Consider the following 14,563-nt stretch of genomic DNA (forward strand, 5'->3'; position numbering starts at 1 on the left):
CTCATGGCGAGATGGCTGAGCCCCCCTCCCCCAGGGAGGCTGCTGTGAGCCCCCCGGCACGGTCCCCCCCCCCCCCCATTTTTGCACTGAAATCTGCAGCAGGGCGACAGAATTAGAAGTGACTCTGGAAAGCACTAACCCTGCCCCCCACTGGCCCCCACTTCTCATGCCGGCCCCCCACTGGGCTTCCGACCCCCCCTTGGTTAGCCCCCCCATTCTGCTCTGGGGGGGGCTGCCCCTCTTCTTCCCTGCCCCCCCCCCCAGGTTAGCCCCTCCACAGCCTGCCCCTGTCTTCCCCTTCTGCTCCCCTGGGGGGCCAGGCATGGAAAAGGGGGCCCCTCCCCACACAGATTAGATTTTAACCCCCATCCCCACTTCCAGCATAAGCACAACCCCAACCCAACCCCTGCCCCCCTTTCTGTGTCGGGTCCAGGGCCTCAGCCAGGAGCGGGGTTCTGCCCCCCAGAGCCCAGCTCAGCTGGGGTGGTGGGGAAGAAATGCTGGAGGGAGTGGGGAGGGCAGGGGGCGGAGGGTAGACATGGGTGGGTGGGACTAGGAGCTGTTGGGGATGTGATCCGGGAGTGTTGGGGGTGGGGGGGGTTAGAGGCTGCTGGGGGAGGGGCACTACAAGGGGGGGCTGGACCTCAGGGCTGTGGGACAGGTCTGTGTCCATCCGTCCCCCCGGCTGGTTCTACGATCCTTTTAACCTCATGTTTTCCACTCCCCCTTGTTATTTATTTCCCTGGCCTGGGGGGCTGGAGCTGCCCCGTCTCCCTGGAGCAGAGGTGTTGGGGGGCAGAGATGGGTCACGCCCCAGGGAACAGCACCAGACAGTCAGAGGTGGAGGAAGGAACAGGTAGTTCCCCCCCGCAGGATACTTTTCAAGTGGGGGAGGGGTTCCGAACAGCCCACAATGCACCTCCCCCACCCCACCCCGACTCAGTGACCTCCCCTCCTGGATCCCACTGCTCACACCAGCACCGGCTCAGACTGCAGCCCATCTGCAGGGGAGCAGGGCCACCTGCCCCCCACCTCCACGGGGGCCACAATGGTGCCTGGACCTGCAGCTGTCTCTTCCCCCCCTCCCCGCCGCCTCCCTGCAGAAGGTCTAGGAGGAGGAGCTGGGCCCCAGCCCAACCCCCACTCTGATGGTGGTTTCTCTTCCCTTTGCCCCTGCGAGGGGGTCAACCCTTTGTCCCCCCCTTCCCCACAATCGGGGGGATGCTCTTTCCTGGGGGGCAGGGGTATCTGCGTACAGAGGGGCAGCTCCCTCCCTCTTGGCAGGGGCCTCAGGTCCCTCAGCCTCCCCAAACCCCACCCTGTAGCAGATCTGGTGGGGGGGGGGGGGAGGGTGGTATGGTACGGGGGGGGGGTGTCCTCTTTCCCTCTGCACCCCAAGGGATTCGGGGCCCTTCAGGAGTGGAGGAAGGTTTATGGGGACGTAGGAAGTTCACTGTCCCCACAGGGGTTTGGGGCATTAGGGGCTCAGACTGTAGGGCGTAGGGGGCTAGGGGTCCCCCACCAATCAGCTGCCCCCCATCCTCCCTCCACACTGATCTTCCCAGCCTCTCCAGAGAGGTTCTGCATTGCACTAGTTTTGGGGGGGATCCCAGGTGCTTGGGGGGGGGGGTGTGAGGCTGGAAGGGGGTGTGGGGTCTGATCCCCTCCCCTTGCAAAAGAGACTTTAAAACACCCCCCCCCCCCGAATGGCCCCTGGCTGGGGGGAGATGGGGCCAGACGCCAGGCTAGATGGCCCCACGATGCACCTTTCTCCTTTTTAAAAGCACTGAATTCCCCCCCCCAAGTCAGCAGTAGCCAACAGTGATGTCCTGGTAGCCATTCCCCCCTCCCTCCCCCGGCTACCACTTTAGTGGCAATATTTAAAAGCTCTTAAACAGGAACCAAATCAAGTGGCCTTTTGGGGGTTGCCCCGGGGCCTCCCCGGCCGGCGACCATCCCCCCTGTGTTGTGGGTCCCCGGCTCGTCTCTTTTGTTATTCTGGATGAAAATAAAAAACAATGGTTAAAGCCTGAACGTGCCGCAGCTTCCTTCCTGGGAGGGGCCGGGGGGAAGCAGGGCACTGTGGGGGGGCCCAGCACCAGGGGTCACATCCGGGAGCCCAGGCTCCCAGCCCCCCTGAGCCCCACTCCTCCAGCAGCTGCCTCCCTGTTATCAGCTGGTGCTGGGTGGGGATGAGGCGGGAGGAATCGATTTTTCTCTTCCCGCCCCCCCCATCTTATCTCTGGCTCTGTTGAACCCACGGGAGAGGAAAGTCCAGGCGGGTGCCTGGAGTTGGGAGCAGCAGCCAGGGTGCGTCCCGGAGCCCCGGCCCCGCACCATGGACATTCTGGAGACGGACGCCCGCTACCACCGGAACATCGCAGCTGATGTAAGGAGGGGGAAACTGAGGCACGAAGAGGGGACCGGGCGGGGGCAGGGCAGAGACTCTGTGGCCTGGCTCCCAGTTCCCTTCCCCCGCCCTGCTCTAAGCCACTAGGCCCCACTCCTCTCCCTGAGCTGGGAAGAGAACCCAGGCATCCTGGCTCCGAGCCCTGCCCCACCCCTGCTCTCCCCCACTCAACCCCAGTGTCCTCTGTGTGCCATTGTGTTGCTGTTACGGCTCCCGGGACTGTGAGCCGGTAAAGCCGATTCATCGAGGCGGGATTTCCCTGCAGCCATTTCCACTTCAATTCTGCACTATTTCCCATAGCCCTCCTGAGCTGGGGGCACTGCTGGGCCCAGAGAGGAAGGAAAGTGGGGCTGGTAGCAGGATCAGTGTGGGTAGCCCTGATCGCAGTGGCAGTGTGGGTGACCTTGAAAGCACAATATCAGTAGGTTTCAGAGTTAACACCCTGTTGGTGTGAATGGGGCAAGCTCATGGCCAAATTGGGACAATTAGGAGCAAAGTTAGCTGCCTCTTCCTGCCCAATCTCCTGGTGATTAAATAGTTAACAATCAGTAGGTGTCAAAGTTGAAGCTGCTAGTTTAGCATCAATAGGAACAGAACTTCACCCTTCGAAGAAGCAGCATTAAATGGCTCTTCCTGCTAAAACGGTGAAATCGTTGTTAAATTGTGCTATCGGTAGGTTTCAGAGTGAACGTCTGCTAGGGTAAGTGGGCATGGGCCCAGTTTTTACTTTGGTTGGGTGGATGTTTTAGGGTTGGCATGGTGCCTGGGTTCAACTGGAAATTCCTGGGGAAAAAATACCTCGGATATGAAACTGGAAAGTTGTGGTTGAAGTGATGCAGTCAGGAGCATTCAGAGTTAACACACAGTGGCAGGGAACGGGCTGGATCAGGAATGGGGTCGGGGATAGAGCAGGCGTAGCAGGATGTTGCTGCGATTGCTCTGGCAGCTGAATTACCAAGGACGATGTGTTACATGACAGCAGTAGGTTTCAGAGTTAACACTTCATTGAGGTGAATGGGGGAGGGGGGTCACTTCCCAGCCCCACTGGGATGAGGTGCCGGGAGGTGAGCTGAGTAGATTTAGCTAGGATATCTTGGTGGTGAAATAGTTAATGAGGCTAGTCTCATCTGGGTTATCAGTAGGTTCCAGAGTAAGAGTCGTAAACAGGAAGTTAAGTTCCCAATTCCAGTGAGCTGCGGTTCAGCCTGAGACAAGTAGCTATCGCTGAGTGCTCCTGGTAGGTCTCTGGTTGGTCAGATAATTAGAAGGCCATAGGCAGTAACTCCTCGCTTCACGTGGTGGTTATGTTCCTGAAAAACGTGACTTTGTGCGCAACAATGTTAAGCGAATCCAATTTCCCCAGAAGAATTAATATAAAGGGGCGGGGGGAGGATTTAGAGTCCCGGGAATGTTTTTTGCCAGACAAAAAACATGATACAGACACAGGGTACGTTTTAAACAAATGACTAGTGTACTCAGCAATGGGTGAGTGTGACGCTTGGATGAGGCGGGGGAGTCCGCGGGTGGGATGTTTCCCAGGGAAATCTTGCTGCTAAACGATGAGCTCGCACTCGGCTGGAGCCCTCAAGGGTTAACACCCAGTTGTTAATGTAGCCCTGGGGTGGGCAAACTTTTTGGCCCGAGGGCCACATCTTGGTATGGAAATTATAGGGTAGGCTAAGAATGCTCTCAAAATTGGGGGTTGGGGTGCAGGCCCTGGGATGGGGCTGGGGATGAGGGGTTAGGGGTGCAGGGGGGTGCTCTGGGCTGGGATCGAGAGGTTCAGAGGGCGGGAGGGGGATCTAGGCTAGGGCAGGGGGTTGGGGCACAGGAGGGGGGCAGGCTTCGGGTGGCGCTTACCTCAAGCAGCTCCTGGACGCAGCAGCAGCACGTCCCCTCTCTGGCTCCTACACAGAGGCACGGCCAGGCAGCTCTGCCGCGCGCTGCCATGTCTGCAGGCGCCGCCCCTGCAGCTCCCATTGGCCGCGGTTCCTGGCCAGTGGGAGCTGTGGGGTGGCACTTGCGACAGGGGCAGCGTGCGGAGCCCTCTGGCTGCCCCTCCGCGTAGGAGCCAAACGGGGGACGTGCTGCTGCTTCCGGGAGCCGCTTGCTTCCTAGCTGGAGCTCCAGGGCCGGATTAAAATGTCTGGAGGGCCGGATGTGGCCCCGGGCCATAGTTTGCCCCCCCCCCAACCGATGTAGCCTCTCACTGTACGAGGCAGCCAGGACCTGAGGCAGGAGGGAGGAAACGCAACAGATGCAGGGGGCCAGCGGCCGCAAACCCTTCCCTGCAAAAACGGAACCGGATGATGGGCCCCCGCTGGAGCGCCCGGCTCCCTCCTCCTGCCCCCGCTGGAGCTCCCGACTCCCTCCTCCTGCCCTGATAGCATGTGCCCGGCCGCACAGGGGCTGACTTTCCAAAGTGCTGTGGGGTGAGAGAGAGAGAGATGTGTGTCGCCCCTTTAAGTACGTTCACCCCACTTCAAGTATGTTGCCCTTTTAAGCAGATCAGGCAGGAAGCAACAGCTTCCAGCAAGCTCCACCCCTTCTGTCCCCGAGCCCTGTCCCCTCCTCCGCTTTGTGGAGGAGGGGTACAGAGCTGGGGGACATCCTGCCATCAGCACCCCTCTCCACCCCCCGCACAGCAAGCGGGAGGCTCCGGGAGCAGCCCCGAGGCAGAGGCCAGGGGCAGCTGCCTAGCCGCATCCCTTATTGGGAATTATGGGGAGCTGACAGGGGGGCCCCAGGTTTTAAGCCCCACCAGGAGGGGCTGCTCTCCCAGAGAATCCTGTGGACAAAGCAGGCAGCTGCCAATCGACCTTATAAGGCAGCATTGCACAACTTTAAACGAGCTTGTTCCCTAATCAATCAGCCACGTGACGACGTGAACTGGGACGATGTTCAGGGAGGAGTCACTGTACTCTGGGTTATCATTAGGTGAGCCAGTGAACGCACTGATGATATTCAGTGGGCTGTCAGTAGTGTTCAGTGTTAACACCGTGAAATAACCAACAGGATTCTTGGTTACAACCGCTTATCATTAAGTGTTGGAGTTAACATAGCAAAATAACGGCCAAAACCCACTGTATAAGAATTGAGATGTCTTGTTTCCTCCGTTAACTCTGAAACCTAATGACACCCCGTTTCCCAACCCTTGTGTCAGTAGGTTTCAGAGTGACCACGGTGAAATAGCCAGACTGTTCATTACTATAGACTGATGTAATGATAGGTGTCACAGTTAACATGATGACAGTTAACAGGCCTGCTCTGTAAATTAGAGTAGGTCATCAGTAGGTTTAAGAGTTAACGTGTGATGATTGTTCCCTGCTCCCTGATTGGACCGAGGGGTAGTCTCCATGCCGGGTGCGTCATACTCTCCCCAGTGTAGATGGGCCCCGGCCGTGTCATTTTCCACCCCCCTCTGCAGGCCACGAGCCGCTGCCTCAAACTGCTGCCGTTCCTGGCCTCCTGCGGCCTGTACTTCACCCTGTGGCTGCCTGAGCCCAGCTGGGTCAGCGCCGGCGTCAAGAGCCTCCCGCTCCTGAGCCTGATCTTCTTCCTGATGGTCCAGGCCTGGGGCGATGGCGCCTGGACCCCCTCGGCGCACCGGGTCTGCTGGGGGCTGATGTTCTCCAGCGTGGGAGACACCTGCCTGGTCTGGCAGCAGCTGTTCCTCCCAGGTACGGAGTCGGGAGTGGGGGGCACCGGCGGGGGAGGGAACCCAGGGCTGGGCTAGCAGGGGGCTGCGCGTCGGGAGTGAGGGGCACCGGCAGGGCTGGGCTAGCAGGGGGCTGCGCGTCGGGAGTGAGGGGCACTGCTCTCTGACGCCCCCTCTCCCCCCCCAGGCATGGTGGCCTTCGCTCTGGCTCACGTCTGCTACATCCGGGCCCTGGGCCTGCGTCCTGCCCGCCCCGGGCTCCTGCTGCTGCTGGCGCTGGCCTGGGCGGGGGCCTACACAATGCTGTGGCCCTGCCTGAGGGGCCCCTACGTGCCGGCCGTGGGGGGCTACGGGGCGCTGCTGGCAGCCATGGGCTGGCGGGCCCTGGCCCGGTCTCCCCCCAGCCTGGCCATGGCCACCGGCTCCCTGCTCTTCATGGCCTCTGACCTGGTCCTGGCCAGGGACCACTTCTGCGCCCCGGTGCCCTGGGCCCGGCTCATCGTCATGGGCACCTACTACGCGGCCCAGGGGCTGATCGCAGCCGGGGCCCCCCGCGCCAGCCCCCGCTGGAAGGAGAGCTGAGCCGGGCGCCCCCGACCTGTGACCCCATCCGTGCCAACCCGCCGGGGGCGCCCGTCACCTCTGACCCCATCCACGCCAACCTGCTAGTGACCCCAGCGACCTCTGACCCCATCCACGCCAACCCGCCGGGGGCGCCCGTGACCTCTGACCCCATCCACGCCAACCTGCTGGTGACCCCGGCGACCTCTGACCCCATCCACGCCAACCTGCTGGTGACCCTGGGGCCAACGAGAACCAACTGCCCTGGGAGTTGGTTCCTTGACCTACGACCCCGGGACCTAGGAGCACCAACCTGCCCAACCAATAACCTGGAAGTTATTGCCTTGACCTATGACCCTGCTCACTGGCCAGCAGGCCCAATTACAGCTGATTTGATGACGTGTTGTCTGATGTGGGCCGGGTGCGGGGGCGGCTGGAACAGGAGAGAGACACGGGCCCGGGGAGCTTTTATTGGCCCAACTTGTCTCCAGCTGTTGATGGGGATATTGAGTCCTGTGACCTATGACCTCCCTCTACGGACCCTAAGCATGACCCCACCCCCCGGAGCCAGGAGAGAACCCAGGCGTCCTGGCTCCCAGTCCCTCCTCCCCCCCCCCCCACTGCTCTAACCACTTGACCCCACTCCCCTCCCAGAGCCAAGGAGAGAACCCAGGCGTCCTGGCTCCCAGCCCTCTCATGAACGGTGGTTGAAGCCTCTGGCAAAGCCTGTCTCATGGCGCCCTCTAGTGGCCGGATGCAGCAGCCTGGCGACTCAGGGAGCTGGAGATGGTGCTCTGGGGGTGACAGGTTTGAGGCCTGAAGGGGGCGTGATTAGGGGTCCCTAGGGGCTGGACATGCCGGCTGCTTGTGGGAGCCATGTGGAGCCAGGGCAGGTAGGGAGCCTGCCTTAGCCCTGCCATGCCGCCGACCAGGAGCCGCCTGAGGTAAGCGCAGCCTGCCGAGAGCCCGAACCCCCCCCCCCGCACCCAAACACCCTCCCAGAGCCCACACCCCACGCACCCACCTGCATCGCAACCCCCTGCCCCACCCCAGAGCCCCCTCCCATACCCTGAGCCCCTCATTTCTGGCCCCACCCTGGAGCTCACACCCCCAACTGGAGCCCGCATCCCTGCCCCAGCCCAGTGACAGTGAGCGAGGAGGGGGAGAGCGAATGTCAGGGGGAGGCAGGATGGAGTGAGTGGGGCGGGGGTGTAGAGAAGGGGTGGGCCAAGGGTGTTCAGGTTTGTGCATTAGAAAGTTGGTAACCCTCCAAAACCACCATGTGTCTCGCTCCCACCATGGGGCTGCATTGGCTCTGAGCCTCCCCCCCACACCTTTCCCGGGCCTGCCCATGCACCCCCCCTCCCCCGCAGGACTTAGCACCTGTTCCTCTCCCACTCATTCCCCAGGAGAAACTTGGGGACCACGATGCCCGCCTGGTCTCTGGCGGAGGGGTGTTAGGGCGGCTTTTCCCTCTCCTTTTCGACAGCGTCTGGCTCGGGGTGGCGGTAGGGATACGGCTAATGGGACCGATTGCAGCAGGCATCGGCGACTCCTTGAGGGTGCCTGGAATTGGGCACAGCAGCCAGGGTGCATCCCGGAGCCCCGGCCCCGCACCATGGACATCCTGGAGACGGACGCCCGCTACCCCGCGAAGTTTGTGGCTGATGTAAGGAGGGGGGAACTGAGGCACGAAGTGGGGCCAAGTAGGAGATAGACCCTTGGTGTCCTGGGACCCATTTCCCTTCCCCCACCCTGCTCTGAGCCATTAGGCTCCCCTCCCCTCCCAGAGCCGGGAATAGAACCCAGGAGTCCTGCTTGCCTGATGGAGTCCTGATGAACGCACCGATAAATCGCCCGCCCGCCATGCAAACCGTTCACGCTGTTCGCAGCGCGCGCTTTCGAGATCTGACGGGCTCACAACTGAAACTCGGTCTCAGAACCCAAGGAAGGCTTGGAAAGTTTCGACAAAGCCAAGCCAGGAGAGGAGGCCGACGCTGAATGTCGGTACTGCACCCGGGGTGGGATTAAGCGTGAATCGTTATAAGCGCCCAGCTCTAACTCTCAATTCAAATGAAACGTTTTTTGGGGGGGAGCAGAGAGCGAGCGAGGAGAGCTTGGGTTGTGAGTTCTGGTTTAGGTCGGCAGCAAACCGCATTGAGGAGCCGAAGTCGAAGCTTTAAGCGGCTGGATGTTTCCCCCGCCCACCCCCTGCCCCGTCTTTCCCTCCAGCAAAATCAACCCCAGGAAAATTATTCATCTTTTTGTTTGCATTGATTTTCTCCCGGTTTGGGTGTGGTGGTGATAAACAACCCTGATCAATTCCCGGGGGAAATGAAACGAAACACTGAAAACCCACATCCAGCTGTTCTACGGAGCTGGCTAAGTCCCCGCGCCCCACCCTAGATACAGCCACATCCCAGCACCAGGGAAGGGGTCCCCATATAACCAGCCCTCATGCCCCATCCCAGAGGGGCTGTGTCTATGCCCTGGGTGAGGGGTCCCCATGTAACCACCCCACGTTCCCCAGGCTAGAGATAGGGCCCCCATCTTGTTTCAGGGCAGGGGGGAGCCTGCCATGCCCAGCATGAGGGGGGCCCTGATCTCACTTGAGGATTGTGGGGTGGGGTGCCCTGCCTGGCCTGCTGGTGGGGGAGAGGGGCCAATCTCAGTCAAGGTCTCTGGATGCTGCTGTTATGGAAATATTTGGCAGCAGCTTTGAGTATGAAAATGTAAATTGAGTTCTCCTGATGCCAGCATCAACCTGTAACAGATAGCGTTCATAGAATCATAGAATATCAGGGTTGGAAGGGACCTCAGGAGGTCATCTAGTCCAACCCCCTGCTCAAAGCAGGACCGATCCCCGACTAAATCATCCCAGCCAGGACTTTGTCAAGCCTGACCTTAAAAACTTCTAGGGAAGGAGATTCCACCACCTCCCTAGGTAACCCATTCCAGTATTTCACCACCCTCACAGTGAAAAAGTTTTTCCTAATATCCAACCTAAACCTCCCCCACTGCAACTTGAGACCATTACTCCTTGTCCCGTCATCTTCTACCACTGAGAATAGTCTAGAGCCATCCTCTTTGGAACCCCCTTTCAGGTAGTTGAAAGCAGCTATCAAATCCCCCCTCATTCTTCTCTTCTGCAGACTAAACAATCCCAGTTCCCTCAGCCTCTCCTCATAACTCATGTGTTCCAGTCCCCTAATCATTTTTGTTGCCCTTCGCTGGACTCTTTCCAATTTTTCCACATCCTTCTTGTATTGTGGGGCCCAAAACTGGACACAGTACTCCAGATGAGGCCTCACCAATGTCAAATAGAGGGGAACAATCACGTCCCTGGATCTGCCGGCAATGCCCCTACTTATACATCCCAAAATGCCATTGGCCTTTGTCAAGGTTCCTTCCCCACTCTGAACTCTAGGGTACAGATGTGGGGACCTGCATGAAAACCTCCTAAGCTTACTTTTACCAGCTTAGGTTAAAACTTCCCCAAGGTACAAATTAATTTTACCCTTTGCCCTTGGAATTTCTACTGCCACCACCAAACTTTAACTGGGTTTACTGGGAAATGTAGTTTGGACACGTCTTTCCCCCCAAAATCCTCCCAACCCTTCCACCCCACTTCCTGGGGAAGGTTTGGTAAAAATCCTCACCATTTGCATAGGTGACCACAGACCCAAACCCTTGGATCTTAGATCAATGAAAAAGCATTCAGTTTTCTTACAAGAAGACTTTTAATAGAAGTAAAGGAATCACCTCTGTAAAATCAGGATGGTAGATACCTTACAGGGTAATTAGATTCAAAACATAGAGAATCCCTCTAGGCAAAACCTTAAGTTACAAAAAAGACACACAGACAGGGATAGTCATTCTATTCAGCACAGTTCTTTTCTCAGCCATTTAAAGAAATCATAATCTAACACATACCTAGCTAGATTACTTACTAAAAGTTCTAAGACTCCATTCCTGTTCTATCCCTGGCAAAAGCATCACACAGACCCTATGTTTCTCTCCCTCCTCCCAGCTTTTGAAAGTATCTTGGTTCCTCATTGGTCATTTTGGTCAGGTGCCAATGAGTTTACCTTTAACTTCTTAACCCTTTACAGGTGAGAGGATTTTTCCTCTGGCCAAGAGGGATTTTAAAGGGGTTTACCCTTCCCTTTATATTTATGACAGCCTTCTTGGCAACAAGGGCACACTGTTGACCATATCCAGCTTCTCATCCACTGCCACCCTTAGGTCCTTTTCTGCAGAACTGCTGCCGAGCCATTCGGTCCCTAGTCTGTAGCAGTGCATGGGATTCTTCCGTCCTAAGTGCAGGACCCTGCACTTGTCCTTGTTGAACCTCATCAGATTTCTTTTGGCCCAATCCTCCAATTTGTCTAGGTCCCTCTGTATCCTATCCCTACCCTCCAGCGTATCTACCACTCCTCCCAGTTTGGTGTCATCTGCAAACTTGCTGAGAGTGCAATCCACACCATTCTCCAGATCATTAATGAAGATACTGAACAAAACCGGCCCCAGAACCGACCCTTGGGGCACTCCACTTGATACCGGCTGCCAACTAGACATGGAGCCATTGATCACTACCCATTGAGCCCGACAATCTAGCCAGCTTTCTACCCACCTTATAGTGCATTCATGCAGCCCATACTTCTTTAACTTGCTGGCAAGAATACTGTGGGAGACCGTGTCAAAAGCTTTGCTAAAGTCAAGGAACAACACATCCACCCCGGGGGGACTCTAGGGGGACAGAGTGGTGGGGCTGGGAGCCAGGACTCCTGGGTTCTCCCCCAGGAGAGGGGAGGGCAGTGGAGTCTAGTGGTTAGAGCAGGGGGGTTGGAAGCCAGGACTCTTAGGTTCTCCCCCAGCTCTGGGAGGGGAGAGGGGTCTGGTGGTTAGAGGGTGGGGCTGGGAGCCAGGACGCTTGGGTTTCCCCCCCCGGCTCTGGGGTCTCATGCTCTCTCTCTGTCTGTCCCCTGCCAGTGCCTGCCCCAGTGATGATCCTCACCCTCAAGGCTCATTCGAACAGCTCCCTGACTCTGGCTGGGTGAAGCCTTCTGGGTCCTGGGCCCACAACTATAGCTACAGCATCCGCGTCTGGGCCCCTCTCCCCAGGGGCAGGCGAGCGCAGGGAGAGACCCTGCCGGCGTCTCCAGCGGCCCTGTCTCCATCGTGGGGCTCTCGGCGGGACAGAATTACATTGTATCACCTTTCCCCTCTAGGGAGCGCCGGCTCCTGTCCGGCCCCAGGGCAGGGACTGGCTGGCTCAGGGGGGCAAGAAATGGGTCATGGGTCCTTTCCCCTCTAGGGGCTGCCGGCTCCCTTCCAGCCCCAGGACAGGGACTGGCTGGCTTAGGGGGGCAGGTAATGGGACATGGGACCTTTCCTCTCTAGGGGGCGCCGGCTCCCATCCGGCCTCAGGGCAGGGACTGGCTGGCTCAGGAGGGCGGGGAATGGGGTATGGGGCTTTTCCCCTCCAGGGGGCGCCAGCCCTGATCTGGCCCTAATCTGCTGTTATCAATAATTTTTGGTTATTAGCCATAGCTGGTTTCGAATCATTGCTAATTGCTTAGTTCTATGAATGTAATTAACAGTGAACTGCTAAGGATCACTGGTTTCACCTAACTGTTAATTACTCACATGTCCATAATTAATGGTTAAATGTTAGTAATGGAAATATATTAATCTTTTGCAAGAGGTGCTAATTAACCACCTCTCGTTAATCACAATCACAGATACTGGATTGCTAAAGTGCCACTGGGCTAAACAACAAAGTAAGAGAAGCTGTGAGAGGCAAAAAGGCATCCTTTAAAAAGTGGAAGTTAAATCCTAGTGAGGAAAATAGAAAGGAGCGTATAAAAATATATATAAAAATATAATTAGGAAGGCCAAAAAGAATGTGAAGAACAGCTAGCCAAAGACTCAGAGAGTCAGAGCAGGAAGCTGCTAAACAACCAGTGGGGCCACTGGACGATCGAGATGCTAAGGGAGCACTCAAGGACAATAAGGCCATTGCGGAGAAACTAAATTAATTCTTTGCATCGTTCACGGCTGACGATGGGAGGGAGATTCCCAAACCCGAGCCATTCTTTTTAGGTGACAAATCTGAGGAACTGCCCCAGATTGAGGTGTCATTAGAGGAGGTTTTGGAAAAAATTGATATCTTAAACAGCAATAAGTCACCAGGCCCAGATGGGATTCACCCCAGAGTCCTGCAGGAACTCAAATGTGGAATTGCAGGACTTCTAACAGTCGTCTGTAACCTGTCATTTAAATCAGCATCTTACCAGATGACTGGAGGGTAGCTAATGGGACGCCAATTTTTAAAAAGGGCTCCAGAGGTGATCCTGGCAATTACAGGCCGGTGAGCTTGACCTCAGTACCGGGCAAGCTGGCCGAAATGATAGCAAAGAACAGAACGATCAGACACATGGGTGAACATCATTTGTTAAGGAACAATCAACATGGTTTTCGTAAAGGGAAATCACGCCTCACCAATCTACTAGAATTCTTTGAGGGGTCAACAAGCATGTGGACAAGGGCGAGAGCACCGGGCAGGTGAAGCTGTGACATATGGTATAGGGTGGGAAGCCGGGGGTGTCGCAGGTCGGGAGTGAGGGGCACCAGCAGAGCTAGGGGGAGCCCAGGGCTGGGCTAGCAGGGGCTGCGGGGCAGGAGTGAGGGGCACCGGCAGGGCTGGGGGGAGCCCACGTTTGGGATAGCCCCCCTGTGTCTCCCAGGGGCATTAGGGTCAGGCCCGACAGCCGGGGGAGAGACCCCCCTGCTGGGCTCCTGCCGTAGCTCAGCGCCCCCTGCTGGCCCCCTACCCACCCCCGTTCTAACCCTGTTGATTTCTGGCCTCTGATGGATGAGGAGAGTGGGTGAATTCTCCTGTTGCCAAGGCAACAAAGTATCAACTCCAAGAGTTGCTATGATGCTGGGTGATTTCCCCATCTCGTTCCCATGGCGCCGGCGTTGCCCTGGTGCGACTCACGCCAGATAATCTGGACTTCTTCCAGTCCCATCTCGGGGAGGAGAGTGGGGTCTAGTGGTTAGAGCGGGGGGGCTGGGAGCCAGGACTCCTGGGTTCTCTCCCTGGTGTTGGGAGGGGAGTGGGATCTAGTGGCTAGAGATGGGGGGGGAGGGGCTGGGAGCCAGGACGCCTGGGTTCTCTCCCCGTCTCAGGCAGGGGAGTGGGGTCTAGGGGGCTGGGCAGGGCTGGGAGCCGTGAAACGTGGCTTTGCAATGCCTAAGGCCAAAGTTTCCCTTCTCTCCTGCAGGGGGCAGCATCGCCCCTTCCCCGGCCCCCACATGCGCTAGGTTTGTTTACTTGCTTCACAAGGCCCCTGCTCCACCCCCGCACACAGGGCGAAGGGGGAGGGGCGAGTCCTCTCCCATCACCGCTGCAGGCATCTAATAGTGTAGAAGGGTAAACCCAGGTACACACACGTGTGTGTTCCTGACGCCCCCTGCTGGAGGAGCCGGGCCCTGCACTGTGTGTGCGCGTCCCTGGCGCCCCCTGCCGGAGGGGCCGGGCCCTGCGCTGTGTGTGCGTCCCTGCTGCCCCCTGCCGGAGGGGCCGGGCCCTGCGCTGTGTGTGCGTCCCTGCTGCCCCCTGCCGGAGGGGCCGGGCCCTGCGCTGTGTGTGCGTCCCTGGGGCCCCCTGTTGGAGGGGCCGGGCCCTGTTCTGTGTGTGCGTCCCTGGCGCCCCCTGCCGGAGGGGCCGGGCCCTGCGCTGTGTGTGCGTCCCTGGCGCCCCCTGCCGGAGGGGCCGGGCCCTGCGCTGTGTGCGCGCGTCCCTGGCGCCCCCTGCCGGAGGGGCCGGGCCCTGCGCTGTGTGTGCGTCCCTGGCGCCCCCTGCCGGAGGGGCCGGGCCCTGCGCTGAGTGTGTTCCTCAACACCCCTCCCCCGCCGCCCCAATTGTT

At 58.3% G+C, this 14,563-nt stretch overlaps 1 protein-coding gene across 1 annotated transcript; it reads left to right on the forward strand.

Moving 5' to 3' along the window:
* Positions 1 to 2,323: 2,323 nt before the first annotated feature.
* Positions 2,324 to 6,981, forward strand: TMEM86B (transmembrane protein 86B). The gene is made up of 3 exons (XM_074937845.1): positions 2,324 to 2,389; positions 5,838 to 6,090; positions 6,256 to 6,981. The coding sequence occupies exons 1-3, from the start codon at positions 2,339 to 2,341 to the stop codon at positions 6,648 to 6,650; spliced, it is 699 nt and encodes a 232-aa protein (XP_074793946.1). The 5' UTR covers positions 2,324 to 2,338; the 3' UTR covers positions 6,651 to 6,981.
* The last annotated feature ends 7,582 nt before the right edge of the window (positions 6,982 to 14,563 follow it).

The sequence above is a fragment of the Natator depressus genome, chromosome 23 (assembly GCF_965152275.1).
Source record: "Natator depressus isolate rNatDep1 chromosome 23, rNatDep2.hap1, whole genome shotgun sequence".
NCBI lineage: Eukaryota > Metazoa > Chordata > Testudines > Cheloniidae > Natator > Natator depressus.

What these genes read in the sequence shown, in the direction of transcription:
- TMEM86B (XM_074937845.1), top strand. Translation starts at nt 2,339, where the DNA reads ATGGACATTCTGGAGACGGACGCCCGCTACCACCGGAACATCGCAGCT. An exon ending in ACCGGAACATCGCAGCTGAT is followed by an intron (nt 2,390 to 5,837) that starts GTAAGGAGGGGG and finishes CCCCCTCTGCAG; the next exon opens with GCCACGAGCCGCTGCCTCAA. An exon ending in GCAGCAGCTGTTCCTCCCAG is followed by an intron (nt 6,091 to 6,255) that starts GTACGGAGTCGG and finishes CTCCCCCCCCAG; the next exon opens with GCATGGTGGCCTTCGCTCTG.